Source organism: Acinonyx jubatus, chromosome X, assembly GCF_027475565.1.
Source record: "Acinonyx jubatus isolate Ajub_Pintada_27869175 chromosome X, VMU_Ajub_asm_v1.0, whole genome shotgun sequence".
Classification (NCBI taxonomy): Eukaryota; Metazoa; Chordata; class Mammalia; order Carnivora; family Felidae; genus Acinonyx; species Acinonyx jubatus.
The window spans coordinates 109,304,006-109,323,763 of NC_069389.1; the positions used below are offsets into that span (position 1 = coordinate 109,304,006).

General features: G+C 42.9%; 1 protein-coding gene across 5 annotated transcripts in view; it reads left to right on the plus strand.

Annotated features, from left to right (window-relative positions):
• ADGRG4 (adhesion G protein-coupled receptor G4) overlaps window positions 1–19,758 on the plus strand; it is a 101,328-nt gene that overhangs the window by 71,420 nt on the left and 10,150 nt on the right. For 2 of the 5 annotated variants that reach the window (XM_053201740.1, XM_053201741.1), the window contains exons 13-19: window positions 381–500; window positions 3,965–4,010; window positions 5,691–5,794; window positions 8,161–8,282; window positions 12,345–12,613; window positions 16,125–16,203; window positions 18,900–19,180. In XM_053201740.1, the coding sequence (XP_053057715.1) occupies window positions 381–500; window positions 3,965–4,010; window positions 5,691–5,794; window positions 8,161–8,282; window positions 12,345–12,613; window positions 16,125–16,203; window positions 18,900–19,180 (1,021 nt within the window). Of the gene's footprint in view, window positions 1–380; window positions 501–3,964; window positions 4,011–5,690; window positions 5,795–8,160; window positions 8,283–12,344; window positions 12,614–16,124; window positions 16,204–18,899; window positions 19,181–19,758 lie in introns of those variants that run through there. The other 3 variants (XR_008289871.1, XR_008289873.1, XR_008289872.1) reach the window with 3 other exon arrangements.

The window sequence follows — 19,758 nt, forward strand, 5'->3', positions numbered from 1 at the left end:
TTGGGTATGTGGCTGGGATTAGTGAATTGTTTTAGCTGGGTAAGATTGAGACCTTATGTGAAGACAGGAGGTGAGCTAAACGACCTCTAAAAATTTCTTCTCAGGGGCACCCGGCCGGCTCAGTCATTAGAGCGCGCGACTCTGGGCCTTGGGGTCGTGAGTTTGAGCCCAATGTTGGGGGCACAGTTTACTCTGAAAATAAATAAAATCTTTAAAAAATTAAAAAATAAATAAAAAATAAAGATTTCTTCTCAGCTTGTGAATTTCTTTTCTATATTTCTGTACCTAGTGCCACGCATTAATAATTCTGAGTCAATTAACAGGCAAGAAACTGGAAATTTAGGACTTGAACCCCTCTTCCTTATATGTTTCATCTACAGACCAAAAATGTCACTAAAGCATTAACTACCTTTGTGGTGAGTGCCAGCGTTTCATATACATCAATTCAAAACTTGGCTGACCCAGTGGTTATTTCTCTGCAGCATGTTGGAGGAAACCAGGTAACATACCCATTTTCACCTCGGAATAGAAAGGCCTCAGAACCCCTCGTGAATTTCTTGTTAAACATAATTGGCTACTTAACATATGTGATTCTAAGACTCAATGAAGATCGTCCCATTCCAGGTAGTAGAGATGTGTTGTAATGGAGGCCCTCTAGAAATAATGCCATAGCTTCAGGGGATAACTAAGTAATGGAGGCCTTCTAGAAATAATGCCATAGCTTCAGGGGATAACTAAGTAATGGTGGGCTCCTAGCACTATGACAGATCAGCAGAGAGGACTGACTAGGGCGGGTGGGTCTTTCAGTTGTCCCATCACACTAAATGATATTTAATTCCATTTGTTTCTGAGTGAGGCAAGCAATTTAAAATAATTGGACATTTTTATCCTTTTGAATTGCCATGGAGAGCATCAAAATATGTATTAATTATCACCAAAGGATTAAAGCCATAGTCATATGGCATAACATACGGTATATATTACTAAATGATCAAATTTAGCTGTAGTATAAGAATGAACCACTATTCCATTCTTTGATGTTAATGTATGTCCAGTGTGAAGTCTTAATAGTTTCCTTTATTCCCAATCTAGAAGACCATATGGCACAGCATATTTTTCACAGGTCTTAATTCTAGAGGGGAAGAAGGAAGAGTGGGAGAGGGAAGTAATAAAAAACAGATACCAAATGGAACATGTTAGATGGGTAAGAGCTCTCAGTTCCAGCAGGGGCCCCAGCTCTCCAGGCATCCACCAATAACCAATTTCTCATTGTCTCCAGCTCCCTGGACATTCTAGGAGCTGGTGAGGCCCCAGCAATGCCCGCTGGGTCTAATAAGCATGCAGCTCAACTTGGTATCCATAAGGCTTGATCTCAGCTGTGAGCTCCAAATTCCAAAGTCCCATCAGGAACACCTACCCCACATCAAACCTACACTGACCATCCAGAGGCTCCTCCTGGGTCTTGCACCAGGAGAGTGTGACAAATTCCTGTGTTACTATATATGTATATGAATATATACATATATATATATATATATGTATGTATATTTGTGTGTGTACATGTTTAGTTTTACTGTAACAAAGCCACTTGTATACTTTTAACAAATTGAGCATCATCGTTCCTTTCCAGTGAAACAAAAAGAAAATTTAAACATAAATAGAAACAAAATTACAATAACGCATGTCAATTCCAAATATGATCCTACAGGTTCTGCTGATTCTCCCATTGAGTGGCTGGGCTCAAGTCATTATTAGGAGAGAATGTCATTTTATCAAAGTGTCATCTTCAACTGCAAGGATGTCCGTTAAACATCACAGCTAAACGTGCCAGAGGAGAAGCTATGTTGTCAGAATGCCCACTTACCCCACCCAGACATCTCAAACCCAACCCTTGGCTGACCTTCTATTTAAAAAAAAAAAAAAAATTCTTGATTTTGAGAGATAGAGCATGAGCAGGGAAGGGGAAGAGAGAGAGAGGGAGAGAGAGAATCCCAAGCAGGCTCTGCGCTGTCAGTGCAGAGCCCAACACAGGGCTCAATCTCACGAACCATGAGATCACAACCTCAGCCGAAATCAAGAGTCGGACGCTTAACTGACTGAGCCAGTCAGGCGCCCCTGCTGACCTTCTATAACCCCATTTTTTAAAGGTTTTTTGTTTGTTTGTTTGTTTTAAACAAGAGAAAGTGGACAGGTACACGTGGGTAATGCTAACTGTTCATATTCCCATAGAAACACTGTAATCTCTGAGCCCAATATACAGAGAAAGTAGGGAAAAAGCTAGAATTATATGTCCTCCTACACAGGGGCTAGCACCCTCCAGACTCCAGCGGAACTAGGGGGGCAGAAAGTTTTTCTGTTTTCCCACAGAGCACGGTGGTGTTGACTCCATCAAGTTTTGTTGAGACAGGAAGGGATAAAAGTTCATTTGGAACAGAAAGGGCTAGAGATTATTTTCCCACTGTATGATGCTCAGGTATTTCCCCCCCACAACAAGTTGAGAACCATGATATAAAAGGGGAGAAAAGAGGCTTCAAAAAACAGGGTGAATGAGCACAAGAAGAGGGGGAAAAGAAAGAGAGCTACTTGCTCTCAGGGACGAGGAAATTTCAAAAGAAAGGTTGGAATCCATGTGTGTTCCATTAGTCAGCTTTTCCTTCCTCCTCCTCCTCTCCTTCCTCCCCCTCATTGTTCACGTTCATCTTCCTCACCTTCATCGTCACCCCCTTCATCAATATCTTCCAATCCTCCTTCATTTTCATCATCATCATCTTCTTCCTCCTCTCCTCCTCCTTCATCATCCGTTTTGGGAACGAAATAGCGCTGTCACAGATTTGGCCAAATACTGTCTTTGGTGACCCCTCCAAACTCATCTGCATCAGAATGGTCAGTAAAGCAGGTGAAGAAGCTCTCTGATGCCTCACGCTGTCTCTTCCTACTGGCTCTATCCTGTGTTTGACTGGAACATTTCATCAGATCCTCTCTGGATTTCCACTTGATTTCAGTGGACTTGGAAGAGGGAATGCCATTCTTGTCCTGATGAAATTCTGTGGAAAGAACTTTATTTTTGAAGTAAGGGTTTTCATCACAGTAAAAATCTATTCTGTAACCTGATTGAATATCTTCAAATTCTGTCACTTCAACTCTTGTCAGATAATGCAGCCCCCCTTCCGGGGCACCTGGGTGGCTCAGTTAAGCATCTAACTCTTGATCTCAGCTTCAGGTCTTGATCTCCAGGTTGTGAGTTGAAGCCCCATGCTGGGTGTGAAGCCTACTTAAAAACATTTAAAAAAAAAATAATGCAGGGTCTCTTCACCCTCCTCCCCAGGCAGTGCAGACACTGTGGATGGTTGACAAATGCTGTTACCCCCAAATCTGGGATTTTGGTGATCAATTCCAACCTTTTCTGAAAAAATGGTTGGCAGAATTTGTTATATTCCTGTTGTACTTTCAAAATGTCCTCACTGGCTCATGCATAAGTCTGTCTATTTCATTTTGTACTTCATCAATATGTTCAGCTCCTTCTCGCTGCTCTTTTTTTTTCCCCCTCGGCAAGTGTTGACAAGTTGACATCTCCTTCAGCTCAGGGGCAGGAGACAGTCTCTTTTTCTTCCTGTGAGGCGGGAGGGAAGACTGGCTTTGAGAGCCATGCTGTGAGGAAGGTCCGTGAAATAAGGGCAGACACACATCTGGAAGAAGCTCTGATTACTCCTCTTTACCAAATATTTTAAAGGGCACACACCAGACCATCGTTCGGTAACATGCCATTTTCTCACTTGTAAACCCCAAGTCACCCGGGGTTAGTCTTAAAACCAACTAGCAAATGATCTAAGTATGTGTGTCTCTACTGTTTGAAAAAAACATGAAGAAGAAACATGTTTCTTGTGTGTAGTTGTCATCGTGTGGAAAGTATCACAAGGAAAGATGTTTACCTCCGATTTGTCTTTTTTTTTTTTTTTTTTTCTAGAATTACGATCAAGTTCACTGTGCATTTTGGGACTTTGGGAGTAACGGTAAGTATTTTTCTTAGCAAGCTTTGTCTTCAGCTCTCAGTGAGACTTTGCCCCTGACCATTTTTCTAGTTGGCCGTTGGATGACTTGGAACTGTGCTGTCTTAGCAGACCCTACAGAGAACTCTGACGGACCAAGATACGAATATCAGTTTCACACCTAGTTAGGGCATGGGAGGTTAAAAAAAGAAGCCCTTTCTTCTTGATAAGAGACTTATTTGGGGGATTAGAAAAAAATCATATAGCTCGGGAATAAGGAAAATTGAAAGACCGGGTGCAGAGTGGCCTTGAGCTGTTTGAAGCAAGTTGAGAAACGAACACCTGGCTTTTCATCTGTGTTTTCCCATGGAGATTTGCAACATCTACTATCTTCTTTATTCCCCTCATCTCTTCTAGACTGACTGTGTGACCTTGGGTAGTCCATTGACTCTCTTGGGGCTCCAATCTTTTTATCTTTTCATTGAGGGGGTAAGACTTCCTGGGGGGTCTCAAATGGCCCTTCCTGTTTGGCTAGGTATGAGTCGTTGGGGACAGTAAGAGAAGGAATTGGGCTTGGGGATTGCTAAAGGGGCTCTTCCTAGGCTTGCCTTCTCCCTTGGAATCTCCAGGGATATTGCCAAATCTCAAAGTATTGCCACCCAGAATCCATTGTCCCTGGAATGCCAAGAATGATTATGTGCCCCTCTGCCTGGGAACTTTTCCCTTTTCAGTCTCCCTGAAATTCTGGAAGAAAAAGGAAATTGTCTTCCGGCTTGACTCCCTGGGATGTAGGACTACCAGTCCTTTCCTACAACAGGGATAGCATGTCCTTTCCTGGTCTTCTCCAAGTCTCCCAGGATAAGATTCTTGTAAAATGATGAGCCTTGACCCCCACAGCCTCAGTAAGTTAATCCGCATGCTCACCAATGCCAGTTGCCAGACTTCTCCCGGGTCACCCTTTGCCCCCCACCCTCTGTCCATGGATCCAGAACCTCTGGAATCTATGGAGTTATCCTGGATGGACAAATTTTAATGACACTTAGCTGCCTATTTTATGATAACCTCTCTGGTCTAGTGCTACACTGGACGTTTTACTCTAGATCTGGCCTAGTATCTGAGATCTACAGGTTATGGAGGTGCGAGGGTTGGTTTTAAAACCCCTAAATAAGCTCAGGAGTGAGAAACTAGGCAAGTGTCAAGTAAACCAGAGACTCTAATTGGCCCTGAGGAGTGACAGACCGTGATCTGGCTTGAACTGGTTGTTTCAGATGTCTATTCTGGGGCCACCAAGCAGGCCAAAATGTCAGCCCATATTCCATAGCTCATGTCCTTCAGAAAGTTCTAGATCTACCTGTTTTCTATTTGTGCTACTTAAGAAAACAGTTCTTACTCTGTCACTCCAGCATGGTGGCATAACTGTTGTTCGTGATTAGAGTCTGTCCTCATCTCGGGCAGGAATCCGTAGAAGTTCCCATGCCAGAACTGGAAGTGAGAGCCAAAGGGGGTATGCCATGCATGAAGTTCCCAAAAAGTCAATTTCACCTATTAGACTTACTTTCATTTCAATGTTCAACTATACCTCTATCTTATTCTCTTAACAAAGAATACTAATTATAACACACGCTCGGAAGGTGCCCATAATGAAAAGTTAAACATTTCTGAGAAAAACAAAATTGCTTTGACATTCCCTTCTGTCTCCTGCAGATGGGCAAGGTGGATGGAACTCGTCAGGCTGTAAAGTAAAGGAAACAGACGTAAATCACACAATCTGTCAGTGTGACCACCTCACCCATTTTGGAGTCTTAATGGTGAGTTGTCTCTTAATCGCTCCTTGATAGAATTTGGACAACTTTTATTAGATTACAGACCAGAAATATATGTGTGAACTCTTATGGAAAAGTGGCATGCAAGGGGGAGAAAGCCCCCTCTTCGTCCATCCGAAGTAAGGCAGATTGAAATAAATATTTATTTTTTCTCCTTGTAAAAGTAATGTCTGCTTCTCAAAATTCAAACATGACAGAAAAGGTCCCTATAATCCCCCTCCCAAGAGATCACCACCTTTTTTTAAAGTTTATTTATTTATTTTTGAGGGGGGGGAGGGCAGGTGGGGGGAGAGAGAGACAGAGAGACACAGAGACAGAGACAGAGAATCCCAAGTAGGCTCTGTGCTGTCAGCATGGAGCTGGACACGGGGCTTTATCTCATGATGTGAGATCATGACCTGAACTAAAATCAGGAGCCAGATGCTTAAAAACTGACTGAGCCATTAGGCACCCCAAGATCACCACCTTTAACACCTTTATATGCATTCTTTCACATTCCTTTCCTATGTGTATATTAACACGTGGTTATTTTATAAAAATGGGATCAAAGTATTCACCCTCTTTTTGCCACTGGCCTTGCACTAAACAATACAATGGGACACCTTTCGGGCAAATACGTGTCCATCTACTTCAATTTTCACAACATCTTTATAGAATTCTCTTGTGTGGATTTAACACAGTGAATTTAACCAGTCCCCAATAGACAGGCGTTTTAGTTGGTGCTGTTTTCCTCCATCATGAGCAATGCTGTAAGACACATTTTTACTCATTTTATCTTCTAACACTGGTGTAACTATTTCTGTAGGATAGATTGATGGCAGTAGAATTGCTGGGTCAAAGGGTATCGTCATTAAAATTTTTAATTGTCAGGCTGCAAGAACAGTACAAGAGCTATCTGATCAATTCACATATTCGGGCTTAGGCCTCATTAGTTAGTTAACTCTATCATCTCTTTAGTTCCTATGGCCCTCCCTAACATCAGGACTTGCTGAGGTTTCCTCCAAAATGGCTCTCAAAGGGGCGTCTGGGTGGCTCAGTTGGCATGCCACTCTTGATCTTGGGCTTGTGAGTTTGAGCCCCATGGTGCACGTAGAGTTTACTTAAAAAAAAAAAAAAAAAGGAAGGAAGGAAGACGATGGCCCTAAAATGTATTTCTTCTTCTCGACCCTTTTCTGAGTACTTTCTTAGTTTTATTAACTTACTTTATTATATATATGATATACTGTTATCTAAATGTGTTGTGCACGAGTTGTTTCTCCTACTAATGGTAGGCTCCTTGAGGGCCGAGTGTCTGTTTTATATTCCTTTTCTTTTCTTTTTTAACCATGTTTATTCAGCAAAGGAGAGGCACTCCATTGATACTTACTGAATTGTAGGAATTATGTTTGAGTTCTCTCCAAGTTGGTAGGGGATCAAAAGACCAGGGCTCACATCCCAGTTCTGTCACTAACTACCTATGTGATCTTGATCAGGTTGGTTCACTTGCTTGGACCTTAGATTTGTCTTCTGAAACATGAGAGGTGAGAGTAGACCGAGATTTCTTAACCTTGGCACTAATGATATTCTGAACCAAAGAATTCTTTACTGTGGGGACTGTTCTCTGCATTGCAGGATGTTGAACAACATCCCTGGCCTCTGCCCACCAGATGCCAGTAGCACCTTCCCCGGTTATGGCAACCGAAAATGTTTCCAGACATTGCCAATGTCCCTGCGAGAAGGGCAATATCGCTTCCGGTTGGGAACTACTGGGGGGACCAGCGTTTCTTAACCTTTTATAATTCATAAATCTCTATAAGTATCTGAGGAAAACTGCAGACCTTGTGTCCAGAACAAGGCACACGCAGATTCCTACGACTCTGCATGCCATTTCAGGTTTCCTATGGTCCTCAGGTTAAGACATTTCTGGATTATGTGATCCCTAAAGCCCATTTTGTCTCTTAATTTCATGAAAGTTATTTAAAGTCTAAAGAAAAGGAACATTTTTTAATGTTCTGTGTAGTGTTTGGGGACGCTTAGTTCAAATAATGATTCACTTTGCATCCCAAATTCACCTCTATTAGTTTGGTTATATTTTAAGTGTGGAACATGTTAATGACAATAAAACCAAGGACTAAATGTTCTTCCAGTGCTGTTGATGACTCTTCATGACCTGTACACAGTAAGTTGCACTAAGCATACTCAAAAAAACAACATACAGTCTTATCGTATACCCATCCACGTACCCCGGTTTTGTAAGAGCTATAGCTGAGATGCTATATATCCTGAGAACCTGCCGCTAGTGATCCCTGGAAGGCTTTTACCATAAACTTGCTCTGGAAAATGTATCAAATACAACATATTGCATTTCCTAGGATTTATCCAGGTCTGCAGTGGATGCAGTGAATGAACGGATATTAGTGCTTATAACATACATTGGATGTGGAATCTCCTCCATTTTCCTGGGAGTTGCAATGGTGACATACATAGCTTTTCAGTAAGTTGATAAAGTCCTGCTCTGAGTAGGTTTAATTTGGTTTGATAAATGCTGTTGTCACTGTAACCATGTTAATTTCGTAAAATGTTCCTATTCATCACAATAAGAAGAGGTCAAATCCATTAGATTATGAAGTGCATAGATGAAAAACTAACAACCCAGGCTCCTCTAAAGAGAGGGGGGAGTTGTAATTGGATATTTAAAAAGCAATACAAAAACACTAAGCATAAAAGGAAAAGTTGATAAATTGGATTTCATTGAATTTAAGAACTTCTTTTATCAAAAGACACCATTGAGGTGCCTGGGTGGCTCAGTTGGTTAAGCGTCCGACTTCGACTCAGGTCATGATCTCATGTGTCATGGGTTTGAGCACCATATGGGGCTCTGGTGCTGACAGCTCAGGGCCTGGAGCCTGCTTCAGATTCCGTGTCTCTCTCTTTCTCTTTCTCTCTCTCTCTCTCTCTCTCTCTGACCCTCCCCGACTCACACTCTGTCTCTCTCTCTCTCTCTCAAAAATAAACATTAAAAAAAATTTTTTTTAAAAGACACCATTAAGATGGTGAAAAGGCAAACCACAAATTGGGAGAAGATATTTACAATGCATATTGTAATGCATATATCTGACAAAGGACTTTTTTTGTAGGATGCATATGAGTGTGTGTATGTATATACACACAAACACACATATATACACACACACACATATATATACATATATATATATACATACTCCTAAAGATGAAAGATAGACAATACAATTAAAAGTAGGCAAAGATAGCACAAAAACAGACACTCAGATCAATGGAACAGAATAGAGAACCCAGAAATGGACCCACAAACGTATGGCCAACTAATCTTTGACAAAGCAAGAAAGAATATCCAATGGAATAAAGACACTCTCTTCAGGAAGTGGTGCTGAGAAAACTGGACAGTAACATGCAGAAGAATGAACCTGGACCACTTTCTTACACCAGACACAAAAATAAACTCAAAATGGATGAAAGACCGAAACATAAGACAGGAAGCCATCAAAATCCTCAAGGAGAAAGCAGGCAAAAACCTCTTTGATCTTGGCCGCAGCAACTTCTTACTCAACACGTCTCCAGAGGCGAGGGAAACAAACACAAAAATGAACTATTGGGACCTCATCAAAACAAAAAGCTTCTGCACAGCAAAGGAAACAATCAGCAAAACTAAAAGGCAACTGACAGAATGGGAGAAGATATTTGCAAATGACATATCAGATAAAGGGTTAGTATCCAAAATCTCTAAAGAACGTATCAAACTCAACACCCAGAAAACAAATAATCCAGTGAAGAAATGGGAAAAAGACATGAATAGACACTTCTCCAAGGAAGACATCCAGATGGCCAACCGACACATGAAAAAATGCTCAGCATCACTCATCATCAGGGAGATACAAATCAAAACCACAAAGAGATACCACCTCACACCTGTCAGAATGGCTAACATTAACAACTCAGGCAACCACAGATGTTGGCAAGGGTGCGGGGAAAGAGGATTTCTTTTGCATTGTTGGTGGGAATGCAAGCTGGTGCAGCCACTCTGGAAAACAGTATGGAGGTTCCTCAAAAAACTAAAAATAGAACTACCTTGTGACCCAGTAATTGCACTACTAGGTATTTATCCATGGGATACAGGTGTGCTGTTTTGAAGGGGCACAGGCACCCCCATGTTTATAGCAGCACTATCGACAATAGCCAAAGTATGGAAGGGGCCCAAATGTCCATCGATGGATGAATGGAAAAATAACATGTAGTATATATATATGTATACACACACACACACACACACACACACACACACACACACACACAATGGAGTATTACTCGGTGATCAAAAAGAATGAAATCTTGCCATTTGCAACTATGCGGGTGGAACTAGAGGGTATCATGGTAAGCAAAATTAATTAGAGAAAGACAAATATCATATGACTTCACTCATATGAGGACTTTAAGAGACAAAACAGATGAACATAAGGGAAGGGAAACAAAAATAAAAACAGGGAGGGAGACAAAACAGAAGAGACTCATAAATATGGAGAACAAACAGAGGGTTACTGGAGGGATTGTGGGAGGGGAGATGGGCTAAATGGATAAGGGGCATTAAGGAATCTACTCCTGAAATCATTGTTGCACTATGTGCTAAGTAACTTGGATGTAAATTAAAAAAATAAAATAAATAAAATAATAAAAATAAATAAAAATTAAAAAATGAAGTACAAATGTTTAATTGAAAAAAGTAGGCAAAGGACTTGAGCAGGCACCTCACAAAAGAGGATATCCATGTGTAACCCTAACCTTTACTCATATGGCTAATAGCCATGTGACAAGGTTCTCAACATCATTATTCATCAGTGAAATGCTAACTAAAACCACAGTTATATTTCTGTGTACCTACCAGAATGGCTAAAATTAAAAATACTGGCAAGAGCAAGTGCCCAAAAGGGTGTGGGACAGCTGGAACTCTTTTCTAAAAATTTTAAAAATGTTTATTTATTTTGAGAGGGTGAGACAGAGTGAGAGAGAAAGAGAGAGAGTGTGCACAAACCAGGGAGGGGCAGAGAGAGGGAGAGAGAGAATTCCAGGCAGGCTCTGCACTCCACGGGGCTTGAAACCCCCAAACCATGAAATCATGACCTGAGCTGAAATCAAGAGTCGGACTTAACCAACCGAGCCACCCAAGCGCCCCTCAAATGGAACTCTTATACGTTACTGGTAGGGATGCAAAATGGCACAGATGCTTTAGAAAATTCTTTGGCGATACGTACTGGAGATGAATATATATCTAGCTGTTGACCCGGAAACTTAACTATTCGAGAGAAATGTGGACATGTGTCCACCAAAGGATATACACAAGAATATTCACAGCAGCTTCATTCATAGTGGCCCCAAATTGGAAACAACCCCAATGTACATTAACAGTTGACTGGATGAATAAATTGTGGTATGCTCATAAAACGGAATGCTTCACAGCAGTACAAAAAGAATGAACTGCTTCTGAACAATACAACATAATATCAAACGCTCATAGACACAGAGTTGGGCCAAAAGGAAGCCAGAAAAAAAGGAAAGCATACTGCATGGTTCCATTCACATGAAGTACTAAGTACAGGCCCAACTAAACCTGTGGGGACAAAAGCTAAAATATTGGTTACTTCTACTGTATGTGTCGGGGGGAGGTGGGGGTTGTTATTGAATGGGAGAAGGAACGAAGGAAACTTCTGAGATTTGAAAATATTCTACCTCTAGCGTAGATGTTTGCAAATGACATATCTGATAAAGGGTTAGTATCTAAAATATATAAAAAACTGGGGCACTGACTGGCTCAGTCACAAGAGTGTGTGACTCCTGATCTCAGGGTCGTGAGTTCGAGGCTCACGTTGGGTGTAGAGATTACTCAAAAATAAATAAATAAACTTCTAAAACGTGTACAATACAATGGTTTAAACAATATGTAAGAAAACTGATACAACTGACTACCCCCCAAAAACAAATAATTCGATTAAAAATGGGCCGAAGACATGATCAGACATTTCTCGAAAGAAGACATCCAGATGGCCTACAGACACACAAAAAGATGCTCCACATCACTCATCGTCAGGGAAATGCAGATCAAAACCACAATGAGATACCACCTCACCCCTGTCAGGGTGGCTAAAATCAACAGCACAAGAAGTAACCAAGTAGATTAAGCTTTGAGTCTGCTGAAGGAGTGATGATAGAATGGTAGTATTCAGGAAACGCCTCCCTCCCCTCTCCCCAAGAGAAAAAGGCAAGGAGAAAGTAAAAGAAAAGTAAAAGGGGGCTGCTTAGCTGCCTGAGGTTAGTATTCTTCCTGTTAGTAAAGGGCACCGGATTTAGGATACTTTGACTACCTGGAAACAGGGTGGGGAGCTCAAAAATCCAGACGTGTAAGGTAGAACGAGCAAGTTCAACAGTCACTTCTTTTGTTCCTTCACTTATTAGGCAGATCAGATGTGGCAATGCTTGATTCAGACCAGAGACCCTACCTAACTGAACACTGTGTCTTTTCTTTTAGCAAACTTCGAAAAGATCATCCTTCCAAAATCCTGATCAACCTGTGCACAGCACTACTGATGCTAAACCTGGCATTTCTGGTCAATTCCTGGTCCGCATCATTTCAGAAGGCGGGACTGTGTATCACAGCCGCAGGGGTGCTTCATTACTTCCTGCTCGTTTCTTTGACTTGGATGGGCCTGGAGGGGGTCCACATGTATATCTCTCTGGTCCGAGTCTTCAACATCTACGTTCCCAATTATATCCTTAAATTTTGTCTAGTTGGTTGGGGTAAGTATATCTGCCATTGGCCTTGATGTCTCTGTTTGAAGCCTTGTGCGTATTTCTAATTCAAGCTTCATCAGACGCATTATTCAGGACCAAATTCTGGTATTAGCATCAGTAAGGGATTAAGGATTGGCTCACTGGTGTTTGGCTGTGTGTCTCTCTTTCTGCCTGTATTGCTCTATAAATTCAACTTTAAAAAAAAAATTAAGTTTATTTTCTTTGAGAGAGAGAGAGAGAGAGAGAGAGAGAGAGAGAGAGAGAGAGAATCCCAAGCAGGCTCTGCACTGTCAGCACGAGCCCCATGCAGGGCTCGAACCCACAAACCGTGAGATCATGACCAAAACCAGAGTCAGGTGCGTAACCAACTGAGCCCCCCCCAGGTGCCCCTAAATTCAATTTTTCACCTCTATGGTGAGGAATTGGCCCACAAATATTTATTGAGCACCTGCTGTGTACTGTGCTAAATGGAGGATCTACCGCGGTGAACCTGTCAGATTCTATCCTTCTCTCTACAGAAGTTAAAACCCAACAAATACTTACTGATGTGATAGCCAACACTTACACGTATGGTAGTGCTTCTGTAGGTGGCACTTACACGTGCCAGACACTGTTCTAAGTGTTTTGCAAACTTAGTTAGCACTCCTTATATCTCTGTGAGAAAGATTTCATCATCATAACCACTTATTGGTGAGGACACTGAGGCACAAGGACGTTAGGTGATTTGCCAAAATGCACACAGCTGGTAAGTGGCAGAGCTAGGATTTAGAGCCGATATCTGGCTCCGGAGTTTGGACATGTAACCTCTGTGACCTAGCCCTGCTGTTGAAGGGACAGAGCGCTTGCAATGTGGGGAGGGGTGCAGGGTCAGACACGCCCCTATACCTATACAGACACAGACATTCCCCCTATACCTCCTGGCGGTCACTGCTCCTCTATGGAAAAAGCCAGGAACGGAACCCAGCATGACTATTCCCTCTTTTAAATGTTATTTAATTGGTTTGCCGCCCTGTATTTCTGACACGGTCAGGCCAGCTCCTGTCCCTTCGCTTTGCCTATTCAAACCAGAGTTTGACTTCAGAGAATGTGTTGGATACACAGAAGATGTATATTAAGTGGGATGCCTCGGATCCATGTGAGGATAGATTTTATCTTCCGCCGCCCTTGTAAAGACAATAGCTTCCCAATTAGCTACTCATGCTTTTAATGAGCTCATGAACATAGCACACACACTTTCATTGGATACACAGTGCTATTATCCATGCCAATGTCGGGGGGCAGAGACAGGCAAATATTAAGCAAAGCATCATCTACGATTGTTTTAGTACATTAGAGTCCATCAGGAACGTGGAGCTAAAAGCAGACAGTATACTCCTCCTGTGCCTGGAAGTCTTCATCTCAAGTCAACCAAGGGATTGAAAACTGATATGGAAGGGGCTTCATGGATAACCCCCCACGCAGATAACCCACAGATGGCTAACAGTAAACGGGCTGTAGAAAGCACTCGGTCCCGGCTTTTCTTTTCTCTCGTCGTCATCCTCAGCTTCCTTTTCAGCCCCTTCCTGCTTCACCTGCTCCTTAAGTATTGCTCTCCAGAGCTCACTTTTCTCTCCAATCTTCTCGGCCCACACACACTTGCTGGTGTACCGGGAGAGGCAGGAAAGGCTAAATAAGACTCGGTACTTGGAGGCAGGATACATTTCGGGAGCGTCAAGTACACACCCAAGCCAAGGCCACGGCCTGACTGGCTCGACCCGTCAAGGTGCTAGAAGCTGCTTCCAGATTCAGCTGATCACTTACATAGACGGTGGACGGAAGAGTAGCTAAAGGTGCCAGCTCCCAAGGCCTCGTCCCGCTCGCTATGAAAGAAGGACAAAAGGGAACAGATGGCTACCACACGAGTTGAGGGATTCCCTGTCGCTGAAGAGCCAGCTCTGAGCTGAGGCTATGCGGTTCTATATCCTGCAGCTCTGTTCTGAGGGGGCAGGGCGCAAAGCCCCACACCTCCTCCGAACCTGGGAGGGATGAGAAAATGTTTCGTGACAGACCCCACTCAGGAGATAGAGAGGCGGGTAGGGGATGGCCTCAGAGCACCTCCTCACAGGCCTGCGCCTGTGGTCTTCTCAAAGTTGTGCAGGCTCACGGGGTGTGCCGCCCAGATTCAGATCGGCTTCCTGCTCTGCAACCTGTTGACAAGGTTTTACTCCTGTATTTAAATCCCTGTCCAAGGCAGCAGATCGGTCCACATTTGTTAACAACCAGTCGGGATCTATTTGTTTGTTCATCGGTAATTTATTAACTTGTTAATTACCGAAATGTAAACACAGCTTGGGGACCACCTCCCAACTTCCATCGTGAGCGTGAGAGCTCCCTCCATCCCTCCTTTCTGGCCTCTCACAGATTAAAAACATTTTTTTAATTGCAGTATAGTGGACACTCAATGTCACATGAGTTTCAGGTGCACAACCTAGTGATTGGACGAGTCTACGCTGTGCCTTCCAGCCCTGTGACTTATTCATCCCATAACCGGAAGCCTGTTCTTCCTCCTCTCCTTCCCCCAAGTTGCTCATCCCCCATTCTCTCCCCCCGCCCTGGCAACCATTAGTTTGTTCCTCGTATTTACGGGTCTGTTCCTGTGGGGTTTTTTCCCCAACAGGTGTTTTTGTAAATATCTACATCATGCTAGGCACTGCACTAAGTGTGTGATACACCGATCAAAAGGGACTGTCCCATTTCTCACAGAATCGGACAGTGGAGGGTTTTTCAAGATGCCTACTTAGCACTCTGGGGTTTAGAACAGCCTTGCAAAGTATCTCAAAAACCCCTAAAATGTGTGCAGGTGTAATGCTCTTAGTTTAGGAGAAATACATTGTTAGAAATAAAGAGATCATTTAAATTTTGCAAATGTACCTGAAATTGGATTTTTCGATCCTGTGTCTACACTTGGGTCACGTTTGACCACTTTGACTGAACTGATTGCTTTATTATAGTCTGGCCGAATTGACTGGTCGTTAACTGGTCGATCTAGTCAAAATGTCAAATAGTAACGAGTGTGGAAACAGCTCCCCTGTCAGAAAGCACCGAAGGCTGCAGCTGATTGCTTGCACCCTTCCTCCAAGGTGACCTAGACAAAAAGGTCCCGGGAAGTCAGGGGCTCTATGGAAAAGGAGAAAAAATCGGCAGCCCATCATCTGAGAAGAAGTGCTTGATATGAACCTGCATTCCGAACTAGATACTTCTATTGCCAAGTTGATTTTTTGGCGCTTGAGCTATTTTTAATAACCAGTGGGCGTTGTATTGGAGCCTTTGGCATGCTGTTTAGTTTAGCAGATTGGAGAACTCCTAGAAATGTTTAACTTGGAAGACTTCACAAACATTTTGCAAACAATGGTATTTTGATGCCCGCACATCTGTGGCTCATTTAAACAGTGTCTTGGTGTATCAGGGCCCACAGTCCATGATCAGGACCGCTCCTTGTTTCCTAATGGAATGCATTTGGCTTGCTTCCCCACTCTAGGAATCCCAGGGATCATGGTGGCGATCACACTCAGTGTGAAAAAAGATCTATACGGAACCCTAAGCTCAACGACTCCATTGTAAGTACCAGGCGATGATGCTCTTGTCCATCAGGGTGTGTGGGGAGGTGTTCTGACCTGCGGCTCAGTCTTGATGCTGGCTTCAGTGCGGGGTGGGGGGGCGGGGGACTCAGCCTCAGCCTTTTTGGCTTAAACTCAGTCATGGGCGCACTCATGTAATGGCTAGGTGCCTGCTCTCTGTGTGACCTCCGGCAACTTACTTTACCTCTTCCTTCCATTTCCTCCACTGGAAAATGGGAACAATAATGTTTGCTGTTAATGTAGCGTGCAAATTAAGATGACATCATGTATGTAAAGTGCTCAGCATGGGGCCTGTTCCATAGTAAGGGCTACTTAACCGGCAGCAATTATGATTAGAAAGCTTACAGAACTTGGAAGGAGTTATCGTGGCCACTGTAAGGAAATTTTCCACCTTTCCACAAAGGCCTCCCCTGAAAAACACTCCACTGCTTTCCTTTGTAAATTGGCTCAGATTTGTTGTCCTGTTTTTCTTTTCTTCTTTTCTCTTTTTTTTAAAAATATTTATTTATTTATTTATTTATTTATTTATTTATTTATTATTTATTTTGAGTACCGTAGACCCACTACATTACATTAGTTTCAGGTGTACAGCTTAGTGATTTGATGAGTCTATACATCATGCTGTGTTCATCATCTTTTGTTTTCTTCTTACTGTATCAGCCCAATCTCTTTGATGCTCTCATCCACAGCCCCAAGAAGGTAGCCATTTACGTTTCCAGAACCTTCTTTTATAGGCACATAGCTAGTTACCATGTGGTTCTTTAGACTGCACGATTTCATTTCATGCTTCTGATTGTTGTTTTTTTTTTAATGTTTATTTATTTTTGAAAGAGTGAGAGAGAACGTGAGTGGGGAAAGGGCAGAGAGAGAGAGAGAGGGAGACAGAAGATCTGACGCAGGCTCTGTACTGACAGCAAAGAGTCCAGTGTCAGACGCTCAACCGACTGAACCAGCCAGGCACTATTGCTTTTTTACTTATGCAGATTCATTGTCTTCATTGTTGCCCCTCAAGTTGGTTTTGTTTTGTTTTGTTTTGTTTTTGTTTTTGTTTTTACTACAGATTTCCTCTCCCACTGGACTTGAATCAAACGTAGGAGGTCTGGACCCCCAGACTCCCCCATCTTTCCTATTGAGACGACAGTTTCCAGAGGGTCAGAATTGTATTGTCCTCTTCAGCAGATGCCTTCCAGTTCTAATTTCTTGTTACCCTTCCTTTCTCTCCTTTTTCCCCTCCCTTCCTTCTCGTCTCCTCCTTTGTCCTTCCTCCGTGCCTGTTCCATGGCTTAAAGGGTCCCCAGTGTCTACCTAATGGAGATTCTTCTTCAAAGATCAAAAGCAAAAGCAAAAACCAGAACAAAACCAACTCCACTCCTGAAAAGAGCTCTTTCATATGTGAATTGGTTAGTAAGAGGCAGAGTGCTCTGAGAGCTTTTTTTATAATTATATTTTGAAGAAGTAATACATGCACACACTACAAAATTCAAACGTACAAAAGGATAGAGGATGAAAAGTAAGCCCTGCTCCCAACCTCCAGCCACACAGTCTCTGTCCCTTGATGCAACTCTTATTACCAGCAATCAGATCTGTGTAGATATTCTCTTGCACACTCTGTTATGGTAGACGTACTCTGTTTGGTGCTTAACAATATGCCTTAGAGATGATTCTGTATCCAAACATGTAGCGCTGCCCCTTTTCAAATGTCTTCGGTAGCCTCATTTAAGGCTGAAGATGATGTTCAGGCAACCCCAAGTATCAGACTCCATTAGGGAAATCAAATGTTTTCTCCCCTCCCTCCCTCCAAACACGCACAAACACACATAAACTCACATACGTGAAAATATCCACACCAACGCAAACGATATCATCACAAAGGATTTTCCTGGTTCTGGAAAAGAGATCTCGGCTAAGTTGACACACAGTTAAATTAGTAAAGCTTGTCCATGTTCAACAACCCGAGATACCGCCTCTAGTAATTGGAAATGTTAATTAGCCGAAGTATCTGTTCTTATGAATCGTCACATATTTCTTCTTTAATAGAAACAGTAGAGCCATTCATTAATCAATCCCAGCGGCCAGTGTTCCCTTTTGTCGACCAAACCTGAGACTGCGGAGAGAGGTTTAACATATACATCACATTTGAAAGCAATGCGACCGGAGCTGCTCTCCTTTTGTTGCATTTTCATTAACACTGATGATCTCGTCATTGTTTGATATAACATTCAGAAAAGCAGTCATTGCTCATGTCCTTTTACTGTGATATTTATCATGCAAAGCAGAATCCATCCTGCAAATAAAAGCTTAGGTGTAAGGTGGAGGAGGAGGAGGGCGCGGGGGATGGGGTGGTGGTGGAAAGCCACTTTGGAAGAAAATAAGAAATCTGTTTTTCTGCTGCTGAGGAACAGAGTAGCCTCCTGGGGATTCGGACTGAGAAGTTCCTGCAAAACCTCTAGGATGTCTGGCGCTGGAAACAACCTTGGGCCGGGGGCTCAGGAGGTTGGGGTTCCAGCCCCACTGTGTCCCCAGTGAGTGAACTCCTGCCAGACCGGTTCCCCTCTCCAGGGGCAGATGCTCTCAGGTGAAATAAAACCGATGAGGTGATCTTCAGATTCTCACCACAAAATGCAAGTTTGTGTTTCTCTACCTGACAATGGCCCTCTCTTCTTTGTCTCTTACAGTTGTTGGATTAAAGATGATTCTATCTTTTACACCTCAGTTGTGGCCTATTTTTGCCTCATATTTTTAATGAATCTCTCCATGTTCTGCACTGTTCTCGCTCAACTGAATTCCATGAACTCCCAAAGCCAGAGGACCCGGCGGAAGATAATCCTGCGTGACCTCAAAGGCACAACAAGCCTGACCTTCTTACTTGGCCTCACCTGGGGGTTTGCCTTCTTTGCCTGGGGACCTGTGAGGATCTTTTTCTTATATCTTTTTGCCATTTTCAACACATTGCAAGGTAACATCTGCTTCTTTGTACTTTCTCTGACTAGCCAGACCTCCACCAAAGCTTTGCTGGTTGGGAAAATAATCTCACCTTTTGGGGGTTGAAAGGGGGAAAAGAATTGACAGGCAGCCATTGGAAATATTAGCTAGCCATCGTGACTTCATTGAGTGAGCTCCCTCTTGGGGATATAAAGAAAAGCCCAGAGAGCTAATTCAACCCCAGCTAGTTGGTGATGTTTATATCAAACACCGACTGGTAATACTTTCTACAGTCTTCGTTGCATCAACACATTGTGCGTAAGTGTACAGACCCACACTTGCATCGACATTCTTTTTTTTTTTTTAATTTTTTTTTAACGTTTATTTTTGAGACAGAGAGAGACAGAGCATGAACGGGGGAGGGTCAGAGAGAGGGAGACACAGAATCCAAAACAGGCTCCAGGCTCCGAGCTGTCAGCACAGAGCCCGACGCGGGGCTCGAACTCACGGACCGCGAGATGGTGACCTGAGCCGAAGTCGGCCGCTCAACCGACTGAGCCACCCAGGTGCCCCCGCATTGACATTCTTGAGTGCGCGATCCAGTTGAATACA